The 21,649-nt window shown below is 48.6% G+C and overlaps 1 protein-coding gene across 11 annotated transcripts in view; it reads right to left on the bottom strand.

Moving 5' to 3' along the window:
- Positions 1–21,649, bottom strand: part of SRGAP2 (SLIT-ROBO Rho GTPase activating protein 2) — a 253,962-nt gene that overhangs the window by 15,347 nt on the left and 216,966 nt on the right. For all 11 annotated transcript variants that reach the window (XM_055581776.1, XM_055581777.1, XM_055581767.1 and 8 more), the window contains 4 exons: positions 13,695–13,772; positions 12,631–12,765; positions 10,903–11,008; positions 1,971–2,195 (listed from right to left, as the gene is read on the bottom strand). In XM_055581776.1, coding sequence (XP_055437751.1) covers positions 1,971–2,195; positions 10,903–11,008; positions 12,631–12,765; positions 13,695–13,772 — 544 coding nt within the window. The remainder of the gene's footprint in view (positions 1–1,970; positions 2,196–10,902; positions 11,009–12,630; positions 12,766–13,694; positions 13,773–21,649) is intronic.

Genomic DNA, 21,649 nt, shown 5'->3' with positions numbered 1-21,649 from the left:
GAGGCAAGCTGAGGCTTTATACGGTCCCTTCTAGCCCTAAATGCTATGCTTCTCCTGCCCCACGCGCACCCCAGCTTTGCCACCAGCTGCAGTCTCAAGAGCAGCCCAGCAGGCCACACTGCAGGCAGTCCCGGAAAGCCAGGCCCCCATTTCAGGGGTCCCCCCTGAAAGCCTGGCCCCTGCTTCCCTGGCTGCTCTGTCTCCCAGCCCAGCTCCAGGATCTTGGGTCCATTTCAGCTCACTTTATGGGCACGTCTTGCTCTTCAGATGCAGAGGCTGGAGCCTTCTGAGTGGCTGGGAAGCCAGCGGTCAGACAGCGGCTCCTTCCCAGCATCATCCACTCTTGAACCTGGGGTGCTTCTGGCCTGCCACCCAGTCTGTGGGCGTAACAGCCCCTGACGAATGCTGCGGTTTCCCCAGCGGCTGCCCACAAATGCCGGCTGCACAGCTGAGAGGGCCTGGGAGAAGACCTTGGGCAGACCCGGGAGGCAGGCGCCCTCCCATGTATGCCCGCTGTGCCACCCCTGCAGGGCTGGGCGGGAACTGGGGAGTGACGGAAGGCGGAAGGCTCTGTGCCCTGGAAGCGGTCCAGAGCCTGCTGCTGTGTGATACGCGAGCAGGGAGGTGAGGCAGGAGTTGGGAGCACCACTCCACAGTGTTTCAACACTCAGGTGAGGGAGACCAACTCTCCAAGTCACATACACACGACAGCTGCCCAGAGCCCACCAGCCAGAAGGCTGAGACCTGAACCGCCTCCCTGGTCCCCGCCAAGCCATCTGCAAGTGACCAGAAGCTCCCTCTCTGACCTGGCGAGCCCAGGTTTCTCCAGCTCAGACCCAGAGGCCAGGATCTGCAGGACAGTCAAGACCCGAGCCCGCGACAGTGGCATTTTTATGTTCGCAGACATACGGCTAGCACTCTCCTCACTCCTTAGGCTGGAGGCTCCTTCTGTGAGCGTCAGAGAGAAGCATGGACTGACTGGCCTCTAATGAAGTAAGCCGCCTCCTCTGTCCTCCCCGACCTCAGTCCACAGCAATGGGGCTGGTTGAATTGGTTCCAGATGTTGAATTCAGATGGAATCCGACCGGGGCTGGCCTATGCTTTCAGCCCAGGCTGAAACACTGTTTAGGGGAAGAAGCGAGGGGGAGGAGGAGGAGGTGGTGAGGGATACTGGGCAATTGTCTTCGTGTTTAGTCGGAAAATGACCCTGTAAGTGGCACACGGGGGGCACTGGGGGGCAGTGGGTGGCACTCTGTACTGAGTCAAGCAGTCAGGGCTAGGACCGCCCCCTGCTGGGGTGGCCTCTAGATTGCAGTGACTTAATCTATAAGATGGAAATGGTGATTTGTTATTTGTCTAATGGAAGGGTCTAGTAAAGATACACCCGAAAGATTCCTTTTATATCTCGGTTTCCAGGCAAACTCACAACAAATCTGCTTTAGGGGGAAAGCGGGCCTAACCTGCCGCAAAGGGACCTTACCCCTTTTCTCGTCTGAGATCATTATTAAACTACCACTGTATGAACTCACAGTCAGCAAAGTACGTCTCCTATCTGAACTCTCCCCGATCAGAGAGGAATTCCCTGGACGCAGGACTGTTCCTCCCACAACAGCCAGCCTAGAGCAGGAGCTTGAGACTGCTGCTTGATGAGCGGCAGTTCTGTGTACAACCGGATCAAATTTCCTTTCCTGGAGATTGTTAATGCTCCTGCTATTGTTATTGCATCTTTCAGAATGATCCCTTGCCACGCAGAACACGTGAAGAAGGGAGGCAGTCTAAAGTGGTATTTGCTCCGCGGTTTGGGTCAAGTGGGGCTTGGCCGACAGCACCCCGGGGCCCGGCGGCCTGCCACACCACAGAGGGGGAGGCGGGGAGGAGCGGGGTGCGTCTGTCGGCCTCGCTGGGCCATCTGGTCCCCAGGCCAGTGGGTGCGGGTGGCACCGCCCCTCTTCCAGCCCTGAGCCCCCTACCAGTAGTCCTCCGTGCTCCCTCCTCTGCTGTAGATGGGGCCCTCCAGCTCCCGGGGGCTGGGGAAGACGTTCTCGTGCTGGATGATGATGGTTTTGATCAGCTCGTTCACGTGGGCTTGGCAGGACACCTGGTCGTGGCCCTCAGGCACCGACATGAGCGAGGGCCCGAAGCAGATGGCGAGGTTGTAGGGGTCCATCATGTTCTCCTCGCTGAACTGAGATAAACTGCAGGAGAAGGAGAAGAGCGAAAGCTGAAGCGCACTCGCATGAATGCCCAGGAAACACAATCCCAGGAGGCGCTGCCGGGAGCAAGAACAGATGTGCCACACACAGCCACCTGCTTTTCTGGGTATCAGAGCCCTTCTAGGAAGTTAGTGGGGCGGGAAGGGAATGACCACCAGGACAGGCACTCAGGAGACAAGGAAAGCCCCTCTCTGCAGGTCTCACCCTTCCTGTTTCCCTAGCTCCTAGTTCAAATCCTACTTGTCCCCCAGTTCCTACTCCCACCCAGGACTTTACCCACCAAATCCACCCTGCCTCGAGGACACACTGCTCTGTGGAGTTGGATGCGCTCCCACAGACCAGCTCACTAAGCTGCCCAGAGCAGACGCAGCCCTTGGGCTGCCCTGGTAAAGACATGGTCAGGCGCTGTGCATCGTGTGCCTTCTTAAATAGCAAAACAATCAAATTATTAGGGATATTCCATTCTAAGCTCTAGATTTATTTTAATAAATAGCCAACCAATTAGCCCCTGTATTCCATCAAGCCCATGAATTTCTTTCTGGAACAGCTAATGCAATTGTTTTTCATTTTCAGAATATCCTCCTCTACTGTACATTCAGGATTTATTCAGGAAAAGGTCCGCATGTGGCTTAGCTTCTGCGCAGGCTTCCCCTGGATGCGTTATCATTATCAGGTACCGTCTTCTAGGAACTCCCTCTTTTCAACCAGCAGCTGCTCCAGCCACACCTCCAACCCTGGCCGGGGACCCAAGCCCTTCAGTGATGAGTCCCCACCGGTCTCTATGTGTCCAGACATTGAAGGCTGGGCTACTCTGGATGTACCCCCAACCCCAACAGTCTGCAAACATGTGAGTTCTGCTCAGGGGCTCTGCCTTCCTCATGGGCATCAGCACCAGCTTCTGGTTGATCTTGAGATGATACCAAAGTCCTGGTGTTGAACCAGAGGCCTGGCACTCAGCTGTCTTCATCTGAGTAGCTGCTCTTCAGAATTGGGCAGTTTATTTCTGATGTATCCAGCATTCAGACTCAAACTACCAAGCTGGTCTCTCTCTAACTCGATGCTCCTCTCCTTCACTGAAGATTCAGACATGGGCCCACCCTCTCAGAGTATCACTGCAGGACCTGGAGGTGGGAGAATGCAGCGGGGACAGCAACAAACAACGGCTGTGGCAGAGGACCACTGCTCTCGAGGACCCGGTCAAAGGCAGGGAGGCCTGGGATCTTGGTGGCTGGACTGTGTCACAGAAAGTTTTAAAAATTTAATTTTGTAACCCTTCCCTGGCTCCTAAGTTAAAAGAAAGCAGAGATTCAGAAAAGGCTGGCAGAAGGTTCCAAGTCTACTTCTTGGACAAATAAAAACTTGAGAGAGACAGGAGACATAATTAGCATGGGAACCTCAGCAGGGACAACAGAGGCTTGAGGTGCCGTGAGACTAGAACGGTGGCTCATCCCAGGCTGACTGGCTCCTGCCTCACAGAGGAACAAGGAGGAGGAAGGCCCTGCTTCTTTAGTGTGATCTGACAACGTTTTGAAAGAAAAAACAGTAGTTTCTGGGAAGCCTGGTGGCTAAAGTGAAATAAACGCTAGGCCTGAGCTTCCTAGTTTAAGCTCTGTGAGTGATGAGAAGTCTTTTCCTGTCTTCTAAGAAAACGGTGGCCCAGCTCCTAGGTGGCTATGATGACCAGGGCTGGAGTTCAGTTCAGTTCAGTCGCTCAGTCGTGTCCAACTCTTTGTGACCCCATGGACTGCAGTACGCCAGGCTTCCCTGTCCATCACCAACTCCTGGAGCCTACTCAAACTCATGTCTATCAAGTCGGTGATGCCATCCAATCATCTCATCCTCTGTCATCCCCTTCTCCTGCCTTCAATCTTCCCCAGCATCAGGATCTTTTCCAATGAGTCCGTTCCTCACATCAGGTGGCCAAAGAATTGGAGTTTCAGGTTCAACAACAGTCCTTCCAATGAATATTCAGGACTGATTTCTTTTAGGATTGATTGGTTGGATCTCCTTGTAGTCCAAGGGACTCTAAGGGTTGGAGAGGACATGTCTTTGTGGACTGGGGTCTACTTCTTATGGATCCAGGTCCATTTCTTACTCCCATTAAAATACAGACCAAGATCTTTCTTTCTTTTCCAATCTACAATTGGAACACCTAAGTTTTGGGGGTAAAGTCATAGTTCTTAACTACTCGAGAAACAGCGGCTTCTTGAAGAATTTGACAAAAACTAAGGATTCTTACCCAGAGAAATTCACACACAAGCACATAACAAATGCACACAATTTTGGATATAATACAACAGTTTTAGTAATCCTTGAAGACTATGAAGGTTGTACCTAGTATAAGACTTAAAACACTGGATTTTTATTTTTAAAAGAAATATCTAAAATGGATAATGATGGTAACAGCTCCTTCTTTCTTAAAATTTTTTTTTTTTTGTATCAGGAAGATCCCCTGGAGAAGGAAACGGCAACCCACTCCAGTATCCTTGCCTGGAGAATGCCATGGACAGAGGAGCCTGGCGGGCTACAGTCCGTGGGGTCGCAAGAGTTGGACACGACTTAGTGACTAAACCACCACCATCGACTTCTATACATGCCATCTCCTCTAAGAGCTGTACTTATTTTCTTTAGTTTCTATCCATAATAGGAGTGAACTCTCCTAATTGATTTAAGCTCATTTTCTTTTGAGCACCTTCAAAAGGTCCACTGTAGTGATTAGGAACAGAAGCTTTTTGGGGGCAATGAGAAAATCAGGATTGGTGTGGGAAGCTTGTTTTTTATCATGCACTTCTCTGGACTTTTTACTTTTAAATGATGCAAATTTGTCTCTCTGATTACATTTATAAAGAAACACAAAACATCCCAGAACTTTAGAATCAAGCACATCTGGTTTTGAGTACTAGCTCCATTGCTTACCATAGTTTTTTCCTAGTTCCCTAATCTTTTCATCATAAAATGGGGCAATTACGTGCTTTCATGATGGGCTGTTGTGAAGATTAAATGAAGTAATATGTGTAAAGCACTTAGCACTGTGCCTGGCACTGGACTGGAATTGCAGATCCTATGTCAACAAGCAAACTGGACTTGAAAATTACAGAAAATAGTTCTTAAACACCTCCTATTCCAGTCAGGGAAGGGAGAGCAAGGCTGCTAAAGTTTGGCAGTAATTGGTTTACAGGAGTCCACTGTCTTCTCCTCCTGACAGGCATTATCTAACAAGCTGAGGGCTCTGCATCCTCAAACCGAAACCTTAAATCCTCAGGGAGAGCAAGAAGCTTTGAACAGACTGTTTGAAACATATGATATTTCACTTAAAAACCTTCAACTTCACAGGCCCTGGGGGTTTGATTTGGCAACAACCAACAGACTCTGGGTAAGATATTATGCATCAGGATGGATTTCAGGTTTTGAAAGGGATGAAGAGAAACTGTATTCACCACAGCCCCAGGCAAAATGTGGGGCTAAGAAGCCATAAACCCGTGATTTAACAGACTTCCCCAACAGGCTCCTTAAGCGATGAGAAGGGGAAGGGAACATGGCTGACTTTTTCCGATGGCCCTTCAAAGGCAATCTCTCGCTGACCCCTCCTGTAAGGCCACCTGTCCCAGATTCCATGCTCCCTTGTCTGGTGACTGGCCTGCTTTCTCCCTATGCAGTGAATCCCATCCTCTTTCCCCTCCTTAAGAATATCACTCCAGCAATTCCCTTGCTCTCTCCTCCACCATCATTTCTTCCCTATGGGGCCATCCCCACTAGCATACAAACGTGCATCTTAAAACAAAACTCTCTCTTAACCCCTTATGCACACCGAATTACTTCTCTTTCCTCTATCATACAGTTATTTGAGAGTTGTCTGTTTCTGTTGCCCCTGCTGTTATGGACTGAGTCCCCTCTCGCCCATCCATCTGTTGAAGCCCTAAGCCCCAGTATGACTGCATTTAGGGATGGGGCCTTGAAGGAGACACTACGGGTTAAATGAAGCCATAAGGGTGGGCCCAAACCCTACAGGACTGGTGTCCTCATGAGAAGAGGAAAAGAGACCCGAGTTCTCTCTCCCAGTGGGCTCAGAAGAAAGGCCACGTGAGGACACCGTGCCATGGCCGTGCACACGCCAAGGAGTGTGGCCTCCCCAGAAGCCAGCCTTGCTGGCGCCTTGACCTTGGACTGCTGGGCTCCAGACTGTGAGGAAACCAACTTCCGTGGTTTGAGCCTCTCAGCCTGTGGTACGCCGTCGTGGCGGTCCCAGCAGACTCACTCACCTGCTGTCCCCCTCCCCGTTTATTGTGGTCAAATACACACAACACAAGCGCCACCACTTTAACCTGCTCAAAATTACGTAGCATTTAGCTGAATCCCACCCCACTGCAGGATCCACCGCGTTTCATCCATGGTTAGCGTCCCTTCTCGCTTGAACTGATGCGTCAGAATTCTCCCCTATCCACGATAACACACGTCAAGGTCACCAGCAACAGCCACGCAGCTCAGTCAGTTCTCGGGCCTTTCCTCAGCTGGACTGTCTCGCATTATCTTAGCCTCCTTGAGACATGTGGTGCGTCTTCCGGGACCCCGTTCTCTCTTGGTCCTTCTCCTACAGCACTGCCCGCTGTCGCCTGCTCAGCGAGGCGGCCTGACCACTGCGCACTACAGGGCACACCCTCACACTTTCCAGTTCACTAACTTGCTTAGATTTTCTCCACAGCTCTTATCCCCTGACATACGACACGTGTTATTAGTTTTTCCTGTCTTCCTCCAATTCTATGTGCTACATAGGCTCCATGAGGGCAGAAACTTTGACGGTTTGATGCAATCTTAGATAGCCAGCAAGTGAAACAGGGCTTGGCACACAGTAAATGATTAATAAATACATGTTAAATAAATAAGTGAGTAAACACATGAGTATCTGTGAGCCTCCAAGACAGTCCAGTCACAATTCTACTTGTCCGTTTGCATACAGAGGTTAAAACACTTCCTGTGAAGGTCAGGAGAGCAGCACAGACAGAATCTTCCCAAACCGGGAGGCCCTAGAAATGCTGAAGTTTAGAGGAAGACTCAGCTTTTCTGGAGACCAGCTGAGGCGCCTTAACAATGAGAGAAGCACCATCAATTCCCTTTTCCAGATCATGGAGCAACATTTGAGGATGTAGAACAATGCTTCTCGGACTTTCATGTGCCTATGACTCACCAGGGGATTCTGTCAAAATACAGATTCTGATTCAGAGGCCATGGGGCTGGAGTGGAGGAGGGGCTGAGATTCTGCATTTCTCACAACCTCCCCCTCATAGCTCAGCTGGTAAAGAATGCACCCGCGATGCAGGAGACCCCAGTTCAATTCCTGGGTTGGGAAGATCCCCTGGAGAAGGGATAGGCTACCCACGCCAGTATTCTTGGGCTTCCCTAGTGGCTCAGCTGGTAAAGCATCAGTCTGCAATGTGGGGAGACCTGGGGTTTGATCCCTGGGTTGGGAAGATCCTCTGGAGAAGGCCTGGAGAATTCCATGGACTGTATAGTCCTTGGGGTCACAAAGAGTTGGACATGACTGAGAGACTTAAAAAAAAAAAATCTCCCGAGTGATACTGCGGCTGCTGGTCTGTGGACCTCACTTGATTAGCAAGAGACTAAAAGAAAGAAGAAATCTGAAGAAATCAGGTTTCAAAAGGAAAGCAGCAGAATCAGCAGCTGAGAGGGGGAGTTACCTGCAGTTTGTTTTAGGGCAAAATCCCACCGGGTGGTACAGCTGCTGAGGCTGGAACCTCTAAAATGAACCCCACGGTCCCTGCTGCTGGCGCTCACAGCCTTGTGTGGTTCTCTCCCTGTGTGTGTGGGCTGGATTTAGTGACTCACTTCTAGTGAATGGAGCTGGCAGAAGGGATGGGCTGTCACTTCTGAGATTAGGTTACAAAGACTGGCTGCTGTCTTGGATGATCTCTCCCTTGCTTGGAGCGAAGCCAGCTGCCAGGTCATGCACAGCTCTGGAGGTGAGGCCATGTGACGAAGAACTGATAGAAGCCTCCGGCCAACAGCCAGCTGGAAAAGGAGGCCCTCAGTCCAACAACCTGCAAGGAACCGAGTCCTGCCAACACCGTGCAAGAGAACTTGGAAGTGGGTCCTTTCCCAGTCGAGCCTTCAGAAGAAACTGCAGCCCTGCCCCCTATACACGCACTGCAACCTCATGAAGCCTGCAGCCGGAGGCCCCAGCTAAGCTGCACCGAGACTCCTGACCCACAGAACCTGGGACTAAACAATAAAGGCCTCTTGTTTGAAGTTGTTAAATTTTAGGGCAATTTGTTACACAGTAATTGAGAGTCAATGCAGATGCTAAGAAAGTATAATGTTAATCATTAGCAAGGCCCACTGGACAGGCGTGTACTCAAGGTTCATGCAGTGGACTGGACACTAGCGACACAGAAACATGTGGAACCCGGTCAAGTCCACAGAGCATTGGTGTACTGTGCAAGGAGTTTCATACCTATCTGTCTGTCTGTCTATCTACCTATCTGTCTCAGTTCTGAGTTCCTTTGGCTAGAGGATTGTACAACCCCAAAAAAGACCATAGCTAGAAATAGAGTACACACACCCTCAGGACACATAACAGCAAAGGAGAGAGGTCCTAAAGTCGGGGCCCAGGCAGAGTCTCCATGGGAACTGTCTGCCAACTTTGGCCACTTGTCACCTGTCACCTTCTCATGCAGGCAGAAATGGCCTTTTCTATCAGCTGTGTCCATTTATCAGTTTTGGAAATATTGTGGCATTAATGTTGCATCTTTTCAATGAAATACTTGGATGAGAATCTTTTTTTAACCATAAAGAGAAGTTAAACACAACAAAAGTCATCAACTGAACTGGTACAATTTTCCACGTTTCCTTCAGCAGTGGCCATCTTCTGCTCTTACGATGCTTACTCTACTGTCTCCCCCACCCCTCCACTTAGCAGGAAGAAAATGTGGGGAAGAGAGTGGGCGCATTGTGCTTACACACAGAGTCACCCCAAACCCTGCCCACTCCCCTGCCATCCTGCTTCTTGCTCTGGGGAGCAGACCGGGCTCTCTGAGGCCAGGTATCAGTCCACAAGGGGAGACGAGGGTGGCCTGGTGGTCCTGAGGAGACCGACGGGCTCGAGAGTCATTACCAGGGTTTCTATTTCTGTCTGCCTGAAATGGGCAGCCTGTGAAACCCTGCATGAGTCATGAGGGGTTCTCAACTAAAAGAAGTGGCGGCGCCGAGTCAGGGCTCGGCCAGTGAACGGTGCAGACACAGGCGTGGGGAGGCAGCGGGCTGCGGGCCGCAACAGGGCGGAGGCTGGGGCGGCGGCCCCTGACCCGGGTGCCTCTGCAGGCAGGCTGAGGCTCCTGAGATGGCCTGTGAACGTGTATTCCATCGAAGCAGAGACTAACCCACTAGGAAGATTCTTCATTTTCACAAAGAAATAACAGCTAAAACACCCCTAGTCTAAGTTTTATTCCCCCCACCTTTTAAAAAAAAATAGATTTAAAGACCTATAGAAATGTTTCCCCACTATATGAAAAGGCATAAAGCCAGAGAGATGATAATTTCAACTGAATTCAGCCTCAGCACTGGAGGGTATCGGGGAGAAATGGGACTGGTGAACTGGGGTCCCTGGACTACATCCGGGCAGCAGCCCTTACTCCACAGGACACTGCAGCCACATGGCTGTCAGATCCAGTACTGCCAGATCTAATGATTTTCTCAAGAGAAGCCAGAAATCCAGATTTTTTAAAAGTGTAAAATCTCCCAATATTTAAATGCTCCAATGCTTTCAAGACACAGTGGATTTAAAGGGAACACACCTGCGGGCCTTATCCAGCCCTCAAGTTGCTCACTAATACACTCTGGCCTAGCTGCTGGAGGTACTGCGGTGAAAGCAACGGGTAAAGACAGAGGTGCCTGGGGGAGGCAGCTGCCTACTTAGACTCTCTACCTAGAGGGCTAGTAGGTGTCTCAAGTTAACATATCCACATTAGCATATCCACGTCTTGTCTTCCCCAGCTCCACTGCTGCTCATGACAAAAATTCGGAATTTCTCTCTTTCCTCTTTCTACACCCTACCCATCAGCAGGTCCCGTACAGGGGGTGCTCCAAATAGATCCCAAACCTGACCCTTCCCCCACCCTCCACCCTTCCCTCACTGGTCTGAGTAACTTCACTTCACTGCACAGTAACTTCTCCACAAAGCAGCTTTTAAAAATAAATTAGAAAATGAGATCACAACACTCTTCTGCTTAAAACTTTCCAACGGCTTTTTCAAATCCAAACCCACTGTTGCCACGACTTTCGTGAGCCTGATGACCTTGACCCTTGCTCCTTCCTTCCCTTCACTGAGGCTGCTGCTCATACACTGTCTCCCCAGAGAGGCCTTTGCTGACGACCCCTCTGTGCCGGCTCCCCTCCGTCACCCCTGCCCTGACCCTTCACTTGCATTTCTTTATTCTTCTTCTAAGCACCTATCACTACCTCACGTGTCTGTTATTGTCTGTGTCCTCTGCTAGAACATGAGCCAAATGATATCTAGGCTTTTGTCTCTATTTCACAATGCATTTTTACATCTTAAAACCACGCCCAGCACGTGTTCAATAAGTATTTGTTGGTCTGGAGGGACCAACATAGGTCCCCACATAAACATTCACTGGCCGAAGCCAAGGCTGATCAGCTGCTCCCAGGGAAGTCTACTCACTGATTGAGGAAGGCAAAGAGGTATCTCATGATAATCAGAGTGGTTTTGGGGAGGACCAGGAGGACCTTCCGGATGTGCAGAGCTCGCTCCTGCAGGTTGTCCATTGCTGAAAGAAGAAAGCCACGTGTTACCCTCCACTGGGATCCCAGGGACTAGTGGTCAGAAGGCCCTGACTCGCAGCAGGTACAACAGAGAGCGGCTGGTTCCAGCCCACAAAGAACTGGGCCAGTGTGAGGGGCTCCCTGCGGTGGGGATTTGGCGGTGGGGCTCTAGACCCTTCACTAGGGCAGGACTGAAGATGTCTGCTCCTTGGGCACAGAAGGGTTGGGCAAGCTCCCCACAGCATCCGCCACCCCCTTATTACAACACCAAAACAAAGAGCTGCCCAGAAACGGCTGTGACTGTCCCCCAGCCTTGGAGGGCCTGTGTTGGGGGGCGCTGCCCAGGTCTCGTCCTGCCCGCTCCACACGCGCACCCCTCAGCCCCTGGACAAGTCTGGCTTCTCTTCCCCACTTTCTTATCTGCAGCAGGGATGGCAGAAGGTGGCCAGAGGCAAGAACTGGCAGGCCCCCGTGCAAGTAGTGATACTGGGGGAAAACCAGAGAGCTTTCCTGACTCCAGGTATGGCCCAAGGCCCAGACCTCCCCAGGACCCGCTTTCCCGCTTTCGCGCTGTGCCATGTGGATACTGTCATTTCCTATGAGAACCTTTCCGTGAAAACCAAGTGGGAGATACTGGATCAGGAGCACACCTCAAGGGGAGGACTGGGCAGCCTAGGTTCCCTGTACTATCCTGGCAACCCCCATTCTCTTAGGATGTTCCACCCAGGCGCCATCCTGGAAGGAGACATGAAGACGTGAGGGGTGCATCTACTCAGTCACCCACAGAACTCAGGTCCACTAGGACTCCAACAAACAGCGGGTAAGTCAACAAAGCAAGGAGCTGGCTTCCTGAGCTCTCCGGGGAGGTAGCAAATCAAACTGGAAACTGGGGGCGGGAGCGTTGGGGGTGGGGATGAAGACCTTCACTGATCTGGGGGGAGGGCTCTTCTTCATTTCAAAGGAACTGCCTCCTCCAGCCTCTGGAACCATGATCTCAATGGAGTCTGCTCTCAGAACGACCTAATATTAATCCAGGTTTCCATGGACAATAAATGAGAGGTTGTCCCAGTATAATAAATGGCCAGGAGCAGCTTTTCAAGCCCCAAATTTTAGAGTAAGAGGCAGAGAAATTCTAAGATATCTGTTTTATGTAAAGAAACGTAGGGACTCCCTCTCTCTGAGAAAATATCGTATCACTACTTTTAAATCTGCAGAGGGCTTGAATTCCTAGAAGAAAACATATTAACACATCTCACAGATAAGTCATGTCATACTTAAAGCAACAAGCAGGAAATATTTGTAACACATGTATTCTCCCTTTCTATCATGAAAAGCACAAGTACTAATGTACAAGCTTCTAATGGCTGAGAAGGACTGTATTTTCTATATGAACATATTAAGAGAGATAAAGCCCAGCAAAATAAAGCAGTTTAAAGTGAATCAGAAAGAAAAACCAGGAGTTCTGACTTGCGGTCCAGATCCTTCCTGAAAAGTCACTTTTTCCTCCCTTACAACAAGGAAGAGAAACTTCACAGAGGGAAATGAAAAAACTACTGTAAACCCGGAAATTTCCCTGTTGCTACAAGGTGCTCTGGCCCAGAAGTGAGCTTGCGGTTGGGGTACTTACTGACGCAGGCCATCAGGTCGTGGAAGATGTCCTTGGGGAAGAGCGGGTGCTCCAGCCCCCGGAAGTACAGCTTTAGGACGCCGGCTATGGAGTCCATGTCGTGGTCATTCTGGTCCCCAGCCAGGGGGTCCTCTCCTGAGGGTGAGAAACCCCCCAAAAAGGAGAGAGAGTGAGAGCGGTAAAAACACGCAGGATGAAGCAGAGCTGGTAGGGAAGCAGTGCCCTATTCAAGCTTTCACTGAAGTCCCTCAGCTCTCCGCTCAGCATGGTGGCCTTGAGCAGGGCAACCAGGGGCTAGAAAAAGCAAAGGCTGCTCAGGCTCAGGGGCCCTGGGGTCAGAGCAGGGGCACAGGCGACCATTAACGTGAATCTGCGTGTGCCAGACTAGCTCAGGGACGCTTCCTATGGGCCAGGGAAGGGACACGGCAACCGGCTCTCTCCTAAGCATCATGAAAGCGGGCCAGGCCGGGACTGAGCCCGGAGGGGAGGGAGACGAGGCCAGGGAGGCCAGCCCCTCTGACTAGCTCTCCTCCTTCTCGGCCTCCAACTAAGCACACCTCCTTGCAAGAGACCGATCATGCTGGCGCTCCCCATGGAAAATTTCCTATCAGACGTAATTAGATTTAATGGTAGGACCAACCTCAAATTGAAACTATATATTCCATTACAGGCATGGAAATTGCCAAAGCTTGCCCACTACCTTAAGAGCCCACAAGATAATAAATGGGCTACGTCAACAGGTGCGTCTGCTCTGCCACCAAGGTTCCAGGTAGAGCCGCAAACTGCCCAGATACCACGGTTAGCTTCTTGGGTTTGGGTGGACTGTCCGCAGGAGAGAGGAGGGAAGACAGGGGCTGGGAAAGGGGGAACTGGGACGTCCCCGGCATCTCCCTGCACATCTGGGAGGGTGGGTGGGGAGGATGTCTACAGAGGGAAGGGGCTGGGCTGAAGAGGGAGGCAGGCTGGCTTGTTGACTCTGGGTACCTCTCAGGGAAGAAAGGGTGGAGCCACTACCCCAGGGGACTGGCAAATGTCTGGCCTTATCTTTAAGGCTGTTTCCTCACCTCTCTCAAAGGCGTTTTTGATGTCATTCACTTCCACCTGGGATCCTGACACTCGGAAAATTCCTTCATGCTGTAGCCCTAGAAAGACAGGGAACAGTGATCAAGGAGACAAAAAAGCAAATTCACAACAACAGCACCAAGCTTAGCTGAGTGTCCATCTCCCCAGCCAGTGTGTATTTAAGCATCCTGTCTCTTTTCTTCAGGCCAGAGGAGAAAGCCTATACAGGGATGGTGGAGAGGTCACTGCAATGAATACGAGGTACTGGCCATAAGAAAGCACCGAGTCAGAGACTTCAAAGGAAGAGTAGTCTACGCCATTTCTGATTCTGACCAAGTCTGTGCAGCAGGTTCCTTTTCCAGCCTCTGCCTCTCTGTCCCTCCCACAAAGTAGAGAGGTGATTTCTGTCACCTCCTTATCCCCCAGGATCAGGGACGTGATCCAGGAGCATGGCAGGCAAGCCATGAGACACGATCAGAGCTTCCCGAGGTGTGGGACCATAATTAGTACCTCAGCTATCCTAACACTGTTCAGCTGTTCTAGGCCACAGTGCTCTCACTACTTATGAGAAAGGGAAGACATATTGGTACAGCCACAATGGAGAACAGTGCGGAGTTTCCTTAAAAAAACTAAAACTAGAACTACCATACAATCCAGCAATCCCACTCCTGGGCATATATCCCACTCCTGGGCATATATTCCCAAAAAACCATAATTCAAAAAGATACATGCATCTTAATGTTCACTGCAGCACTATGTATAATAGCCAAGACACTGAAGCAACTTAAATGCCCATCAACAGAGGAATGGATAAAGAAGATGTGGTATATATACACAATGGAATATTACTCAGCCATAAAAAGGATGAACTAATGCTATTTTGCAGCAACATGGATAGACCTAGAGGTTATCACACTAAGTTAACTCAGACAGAAAAAGACAATTATCATATGTTATCACTTACATGTGGAGTCTAAAAAACGGACACAAATGAACTTATATATAAAACAGAGACTCACAGACTTCAAAAACAAACTTATGGTTACCAAAGGGGAAGGTGGGGGGAGGGATAAATTAGGAGGTTGGGATTAACATATATACACTGTTAGAGACAGTCAACAAGGACCCACTGTGCAGCATAGGGAACTCTACTCAATATTGTGTAATAACCTACATGGGAAAAGAATCTGAAAAAGAACAGATATATGTGTATATATAACTGAATCACGTTGCTGTATACCTGAAAGCAATACACTGCTGTAAATCAGAGAAGTTAAAAAGACGAGCGATCAGTCCACAGCGAGTATCACAGGCGCTGTGCCAGCTACTGGTCCTTCACTGCAGCCTGACTCTAAAGGCAGCATTCCTGAATACCACACTAGAATAGCGTGCACGAAAACTGTGTCCTTTTGAAGTTTGTTGCAGTAAAACTAATCATGGAAAATTAACGTGTGTGGTGACTGCTCATGTGCTTATAGGCTCACAAGGCAGGGGTTACCAGGAAGCCCATTCTCTAGAATAGAGGACTGAGAAGTGATGACCTGCCTGACTATATAGATGATAAGAACCAGAGTCAGGACACAAAACTAGGCCTTCTGGCTGCAATCAGGTACTCACTCCTTAACACCAGGCTTGTGGGGCCTACTGGAGTGCAAGTGCGGGGGGGGATCTCATTTGTCAGTCTGACTATGGACATGGCTCATCGAGAGCCCCACACATGCAACTCAAAACTAGAGGGGTGGATCCAGGAAGCATGAGCCCTGGGGCTGCACTGAACTAGCATCTTTCCTCATATCAGCTCTGTCTAGTTTTTCTCACGAGCCCTGTGGCTCAATTTTATTAAAGTCCTGCTCTTACTGCATGATCTACTGAAACTTTCAAATCTCAAACACATTTCTTTTTTGGAAAACAAAAGAGAATAATGTTACATTTTTCCCACTATTTTGGGACTCCCCTCTTGAGGGGAGGTGAATGAATTCTATCTACTTTGAAGTAAACTACACTGGCCAGGATTGAATTCTGAATCCAACTGAAGCAACAGTAAGAAGTAAGCACAGGGAATTTAATTATTTCGTGTGTAATAGGACTGAAGTTGTCTGTTACTGTAGGGGACTTTCCAGACTATCCCTCACAGAATCAGAATGGCAGGCAAAGTCAGGACCCCAAAGTAACAGTACTGTATTACAGAAGTTACCAATGGGGAGTAACAGCCAGATAATGCTGTGTAGACACAGAACATGAACAGTAAGTTTCTGACAGAAACAGTCACATACTCAGTGACTTGTCAAAACCACGGTAAAATATAAGGAACTGTCATCTCAGGGACCAGGCTCTTCAGTGTCACTGGAGGAGCCAACAGCTTGCTGACAGAGGATCGCCTCGGCACGCTTTGATAGATTAGACATCAAGGACAGGCCAGTGTGGTGCACAAGCCCAGGGCCAGAAGAAATCATGGGAGAGCTGAATGAAAACCAGGCAGGAGGCCTGAGACACACTGAGGTTCCTTTCAGTCTGGTTTCCACGTCCCCTTGAGAACCCGGCTTCAGAAGCGCCAATGTGTGTTCCTGCTCAACAGACAGAATCTTCAGATGATGATTCTGAAAGTAGGAACATTAATAAATGGTGGGTTTCCAGAAAGAGAAGGGGAAAAGCAGTTGGCTTTTTATGATAATGCAGGTAAGACCTCACATCCCTCAGCTGACACCTGCATGACCGTTCTCGTTTTTCCTTAGTGCTGACTAACATAAAAGCATAAAGCCAGTCAGACTTGGGTAAGTTATTTGGAAACAGCACAAAACCTTCCATTTTCAGCTGGATCTAGCTGTCGCCAAGAGTTGCTCTCCTAGAGAAGTCTCGAAATGATTGCTACACCAGCTTCTGCTCACGTGACTCTGCTCCCTTCCTCATGAAAACGGTGGGGTTTTCCCATCCTGAGTGAGTCTCAATTGTTCCTCACATCCCTTCCTTTCTTTTAAGTCTTCCTGGATCACCCCGACCTACCACTTACAGGCAAGCCTCAGTTTTCCCATCTATACAATGGGGACTAGAACGAATGTGGCCTTCCCAGGTGGCACTAGTGGTAAAGAACCCACCTGGCAATTGCAGGAGACATAAGAGACGCAGGTTCGATACCTGGGCTGGGAAGATCCCCTGGAGGAGGGCATGACAACCTACTCCCGTATTCTTGCCTGGAGAATCCCATGGACAGAGGAACCTAGTGGGCTATGGTCCATAGGGTTACAAAGAGTTGGCATGACTGAAGCAACTTAGCATGCGTGCATGCAGAATATAGTTGATGTTGTTTAGTCACTAAGTTGTTCCGACCCTTTTCCAACCCCATGGACCATGGCCTGCCAGGCTCCTCTGCCCATGGGATTCTCCAGGCAAGAATACGGGAGCGGGTTGCCATGCCCTCCTCCAGGGGATCTTCCTGATCCAGGCACTGAACCCACGTCTCCTGCATTGGCAGGCAGATTCTTTATCACTGAGCCCCCAGGGAAGCTCACTAGCACCTCCCAGGGAACATGAAGATAGTAAGGATGTGCAAATTTTGGCAACTGGTAGACCACAGATGTTTTGGGGGCTAACAAAAATTATGGACCTTATCCCCATTAAATCACATGTACAAATATCACCCATCATGTTTAGGGAGTTCAGTAATACCATAAATCCCTGTTTAGGGGGAAATAATTCAATTTTCTGAACAACAGTTATTTTTTGGCTACACCACAAGGCTTTTGGGATTTTAGTTTCTCAACCAGGGATTGAACCTGTGCCCCCTCAAGTGGAAGCATGGAGTCCCAATCACTGGACCACCAGGGAACTTGTTCCATCTTATAAAATGGCTTCAGAATTGCTAGTTCTAGCTCACTACCCTGCGACAAAAAAAATTACCAACTACTGTGCATTATCTGTTTACAGTTCTTGTTATCAAAATACTGCTTTTCAAAGATACTTATATTATTTTCTTCCTCATCTCCTCAGTGTTATTCATTTGCAACACAGTTAGGTTTGTTTGTTACTGTTTGTATTCCATTTGGGGTTTTACCCACATCCTTGCTTTATATATTTATCTTTTGAGTATGGAAAACACCCATGTAGTTCTAAAAGTCAAAACTGCACAAAAAGCAACAGTCAGAGAAATGTCACTTCAACCCCATGTCCCATCCTCACCCTTTTCCACCCATCTGTGCAGATAATCAGTTAAATATTAGATTTTGGATTCGTCCTTCCTGTATTTCTTCTTGCGGAAGTGAGAAGACACGTTATATTCTTACACCCTCTTCCTTCTCACCTGAAAGGCAACATGCAAGAGATGCTCTTCTGCACTTTGCTTTTTTCGACTTGACAATATATCCTGGCAAGCTCTCCAGGTCATTTCACGGAACTCTTCCTCATTATTGTTATTATTTTTTGTAGCTGCATAGTTTCCCACTGTGTGGATATACCATCAGTTCAGTTCAGTTGCTCAGTCGTGTCCAGCTCTTTGTGGCCCCATGGACTGCAGCATGCCAGGCCTCCCTGCCCATCACCAGTTCATGGAGCCTAATCAAACTCACGTCCATCACGTTGGTGATGCCATCCAACCATCTTATCCTCTGTTGTCCCCTCCTCCTCCCACCTTCCATCTTTCCCAGCATCAGGTCTTTTCCAATGAGTTGGTTCTTCACATCAGGTGGCCAAAGTATTGGAGTTTCAGCTTCAATATCAGTCCTTCCAATGAATATTCAGGACTGATTTCCTTTAGGATGGACTGGTTGGATTTCCTTGCAGTCCAAGGGACTCTCAAGAGTCTTGTCCAACACCACCAAAAGCATCAATTCTTCAGCACTCAGCTTTCTTTGTAGTCCAACTCTCACATCAATATATGACTACTGTAAAAACCATAGCTTTGACTAGATGGACCTTTGTTGGTAAAGTACTGTCTCTGCTTTTTAATATGCTGTCTAGGTTGGTCAGAGCTTTTCTTCCAAGGAGCATTCATCTTTTAATTTCATGGCTGCAGTCACCATCTGCAGTGATTTTGGAGCCAAGAAAATAAAGTCTTTCACTGTTTCCATTGTTTCCCTATCTATTTGCCATGAAGTGATGAGACCAGATGCCATGATCTTGGTTTTCTGAATATTGAACTTTAAGCCAACTTTTTCACTCTCCTCTTTCACTTTCATCAAGAGAATCTTTAGTTCTTCTTCATTTTCTGCCATAAGGGTGGTGTCATCTGCATATCTGAGGTTGTTGATGTTTCTCCTGGCAATCTTGATTCCAGCTTGTGCTTCATCCAGCCCAGCATTTCTCATGATATACTCTGCATATAAGTTAAATAAGCAGGGTGACAATATACAGCCTTGACGTACTCCTTTTCCTATTTGGAACCAGTCTGTTGTTCCATGTGCAGTTCTAACTATTGTTTCTTGACCTGCATACAGATTTCTCAGGAGGCAGGTCAGGTGGTCTGGTTCGTCTTCCTTTTCTAAATCCAGCTTGAACATTGGAATTCATGGTTCATGTACTGTTGAAGCCTGGCTTGGAGAATTTTGAACATTATTTTGCTAGCATCTGAGATGAGTGCAATTGTGCAGTAGTTTGAACATTCTTTGGCATTGCTTTTCTTTGAGATTGCAATGAAAACTGACCTTTTCCAGTCCTGTGGCCACTGCTGAATTTCCAGATTTGCTGGCCTATTGAGTGCAGCACTTTCACAGCATCATCTTTTAGGATTTGAAATAGCTCAACTGGAATTCCATCACCTCCACTAGCTTTGTTTGTAGTGACGCTTCCTAAGGATCACTTAACTTCTCATTCCAGGATGTCTGGCTCTAGGTGAATGATCACACCATCATGGTTATCTAGATCATGAAGATCTTTTTTGTACAGTTCTTCTGTGTATTCTCTTCTTAATATCATCTGCTTCTGTTAGGTCCATATGATTTCTGTCCTTTATTGTGCTCATCTTTGCATGAAAAGTTCCCTTGGTATCTCTAATTTTCTTGAAGAGATCTCTAGTCTTTCCCATTCTATTGTTTTCCTCTATTTCTTTGCATTGATTGCTGAGGAAGGCTTTCTTATCTCTCCTTGCTATTCTTTGGAACTCTGCATTCAGATGGGTTTATCTTTCCTTTTCTCCTTTGCCTTTAACTTCTCTTCTTTTCTCAGCTATTGGTAAGGCCTCATCAGACAACCATTTTGCCTTTTTGCATTTCTTTTTCTCGGGGATGGTCTTGATCCTTGCCTCCTGTGCAATGTCACGAACCTCCGTCCATGGTTCTTCAGGCACTCTGTCTATCAGATATACTATAGTTTATTCTTTATTCATCCAGTATGGTATTTAGGTTGTTTCTAATATTTTGCAATTACAAACGATACTGCAATAAATAACTTTGTGCCCATGTATTTCCGTATTTTGGAGATGTATCTTCATGGTAAATCCCTAGAAGGACTGTTGGCTCAGAAAACCAGCACACACGTCATTTTGTTTGATGCTGCTGAGTCTCCCCTATAGAAGGGTCGTACTGGTTCTCATTCCCATCAGCAGCATGGGAGCAGGCCTGGTTCTCCAGAGCCTCACCACAGAAATGTGCTAAGTTTTGGCCTCCACATGGACTGTGCCTGTATGGGGGCAGGGACAGTCAAGCCATGGCACCCAGAACCCATCACTTGTCAACAACTCCACAGCTGACGCCCAGGGCGGGTGACCGCCATGTCTTCCCGCTGCAGCAGCCTCCTGTTTCTTCCTATAGTCTTAGCTCCACACAGCCGCCTGTGACCCTTCAGAAAGATCATTCCCCGTTCCTAATTCTCCAACAGCTTCCCAGCTCACTTAGAACAAAACCCAGACAGCTACCTTAGCCGCTGAAACCCTAAGAGTCGGGGCTCTGGCTTCATCTCCTGCCACTCTCCTCTCCACTCACTGCCCCAGCCTCACTGGCATCCTGCGTGCTTGCTTGTATGTGCCAAGGACCTCTGCCTTTGGTGTTCTTTCTCCCAGATACCCGCGCGGCCCCTCCCTCATTTCCTTCAGGACTGCTCACGTGTCACTCTAGGTGACCTACGGGTTTCCCTGAACAACCCGCCTAGAACAGTATCCCCGCTCCATTCTCCACCTCCTCCCCTTGTTTTACTTTTCTTCAGGACCCTCACCAACACCTGACATATATAAGGCTCAGGAGGACAGGATCTTTTTTTGGTATACAATGAGCAGTCAACAAGTATACAGATGGTCCTTGACATACAACAGTTTGACTCATGACTTTCTGGCTTTCTGATGGTATAAAAGTGATACACTCTCAGTAGAAAACTGACCGATCTTTTCTCGGCTACTCCTGCGTGGTGCGGGACTCTGTCGTGATGCTGGGCGGTAGTCATGGGCCTCAGCTCCCAGCCATGCGAACACAAGCGTAAACAAGCAGCACACTTACAGTCACCCTGTACCCAGACAGCCATCCTGTTTCTCACTCTCAGTACAGTATTTGATAAATTACATGAGACACTCAACACTTAATTATAAAACTGGCTTGATAAATAGTTGCTGATTGTTCAATAGCTCTACATAATGATGTTGCTGCTGCTGCTGCTAAGTCACTTCAGTCGTGTCCGACTCTGTGCGACCCCAGAGATGGCAGCCCACCAGGCTCCCCCGTCCCTGGGATTCTCCAGGCAAGAACACTGGAATGGGTTGCCAGTTCCTTCTCCAGTGCATGAAAGTGAAAAGTGAAGTCGCTCAGTCATGTCCGACTCTTCGTGACCCTATGGACTGCAGCCTACCAGGCTCCTCTGTCCATGGGATTTTCAAGGCAAGAGTACTTCTAGTGAATGGAGATATGATGAAAAAACTGTAGTGATTAGAATAGGATAAGTCATAAGCATGCTAAAATAATTACTACTCTAAAAACAAACCCAGGCAAGGTCCCAGTTCATTGGGAAAGAGGAAGGGGAGGAAGGGAGAGAGAATGGTTGCTTC

Source organism: Bubalus kerabau, chromosome 5 (assembly GCF_029407905.1).
Source record: "Bubalus kerabau isolate K-KA32 ecotype Philippines breed swamp buffalo chromosome 5, PCC_UOA_SB_1v2, whole genome shotgun sequence".
Lineage (NCBI taxonomy): Eukaryota > Metazoa > Chordata > Mammalia > Artiodactyla > Bovidae > Bubalus > Bubalus kerabau.
The sequence above is the reverse complement of the archived record's forward strand: the minus strand, read 5'-3'. Positions and strand labels throughout refer to the sequence as shown.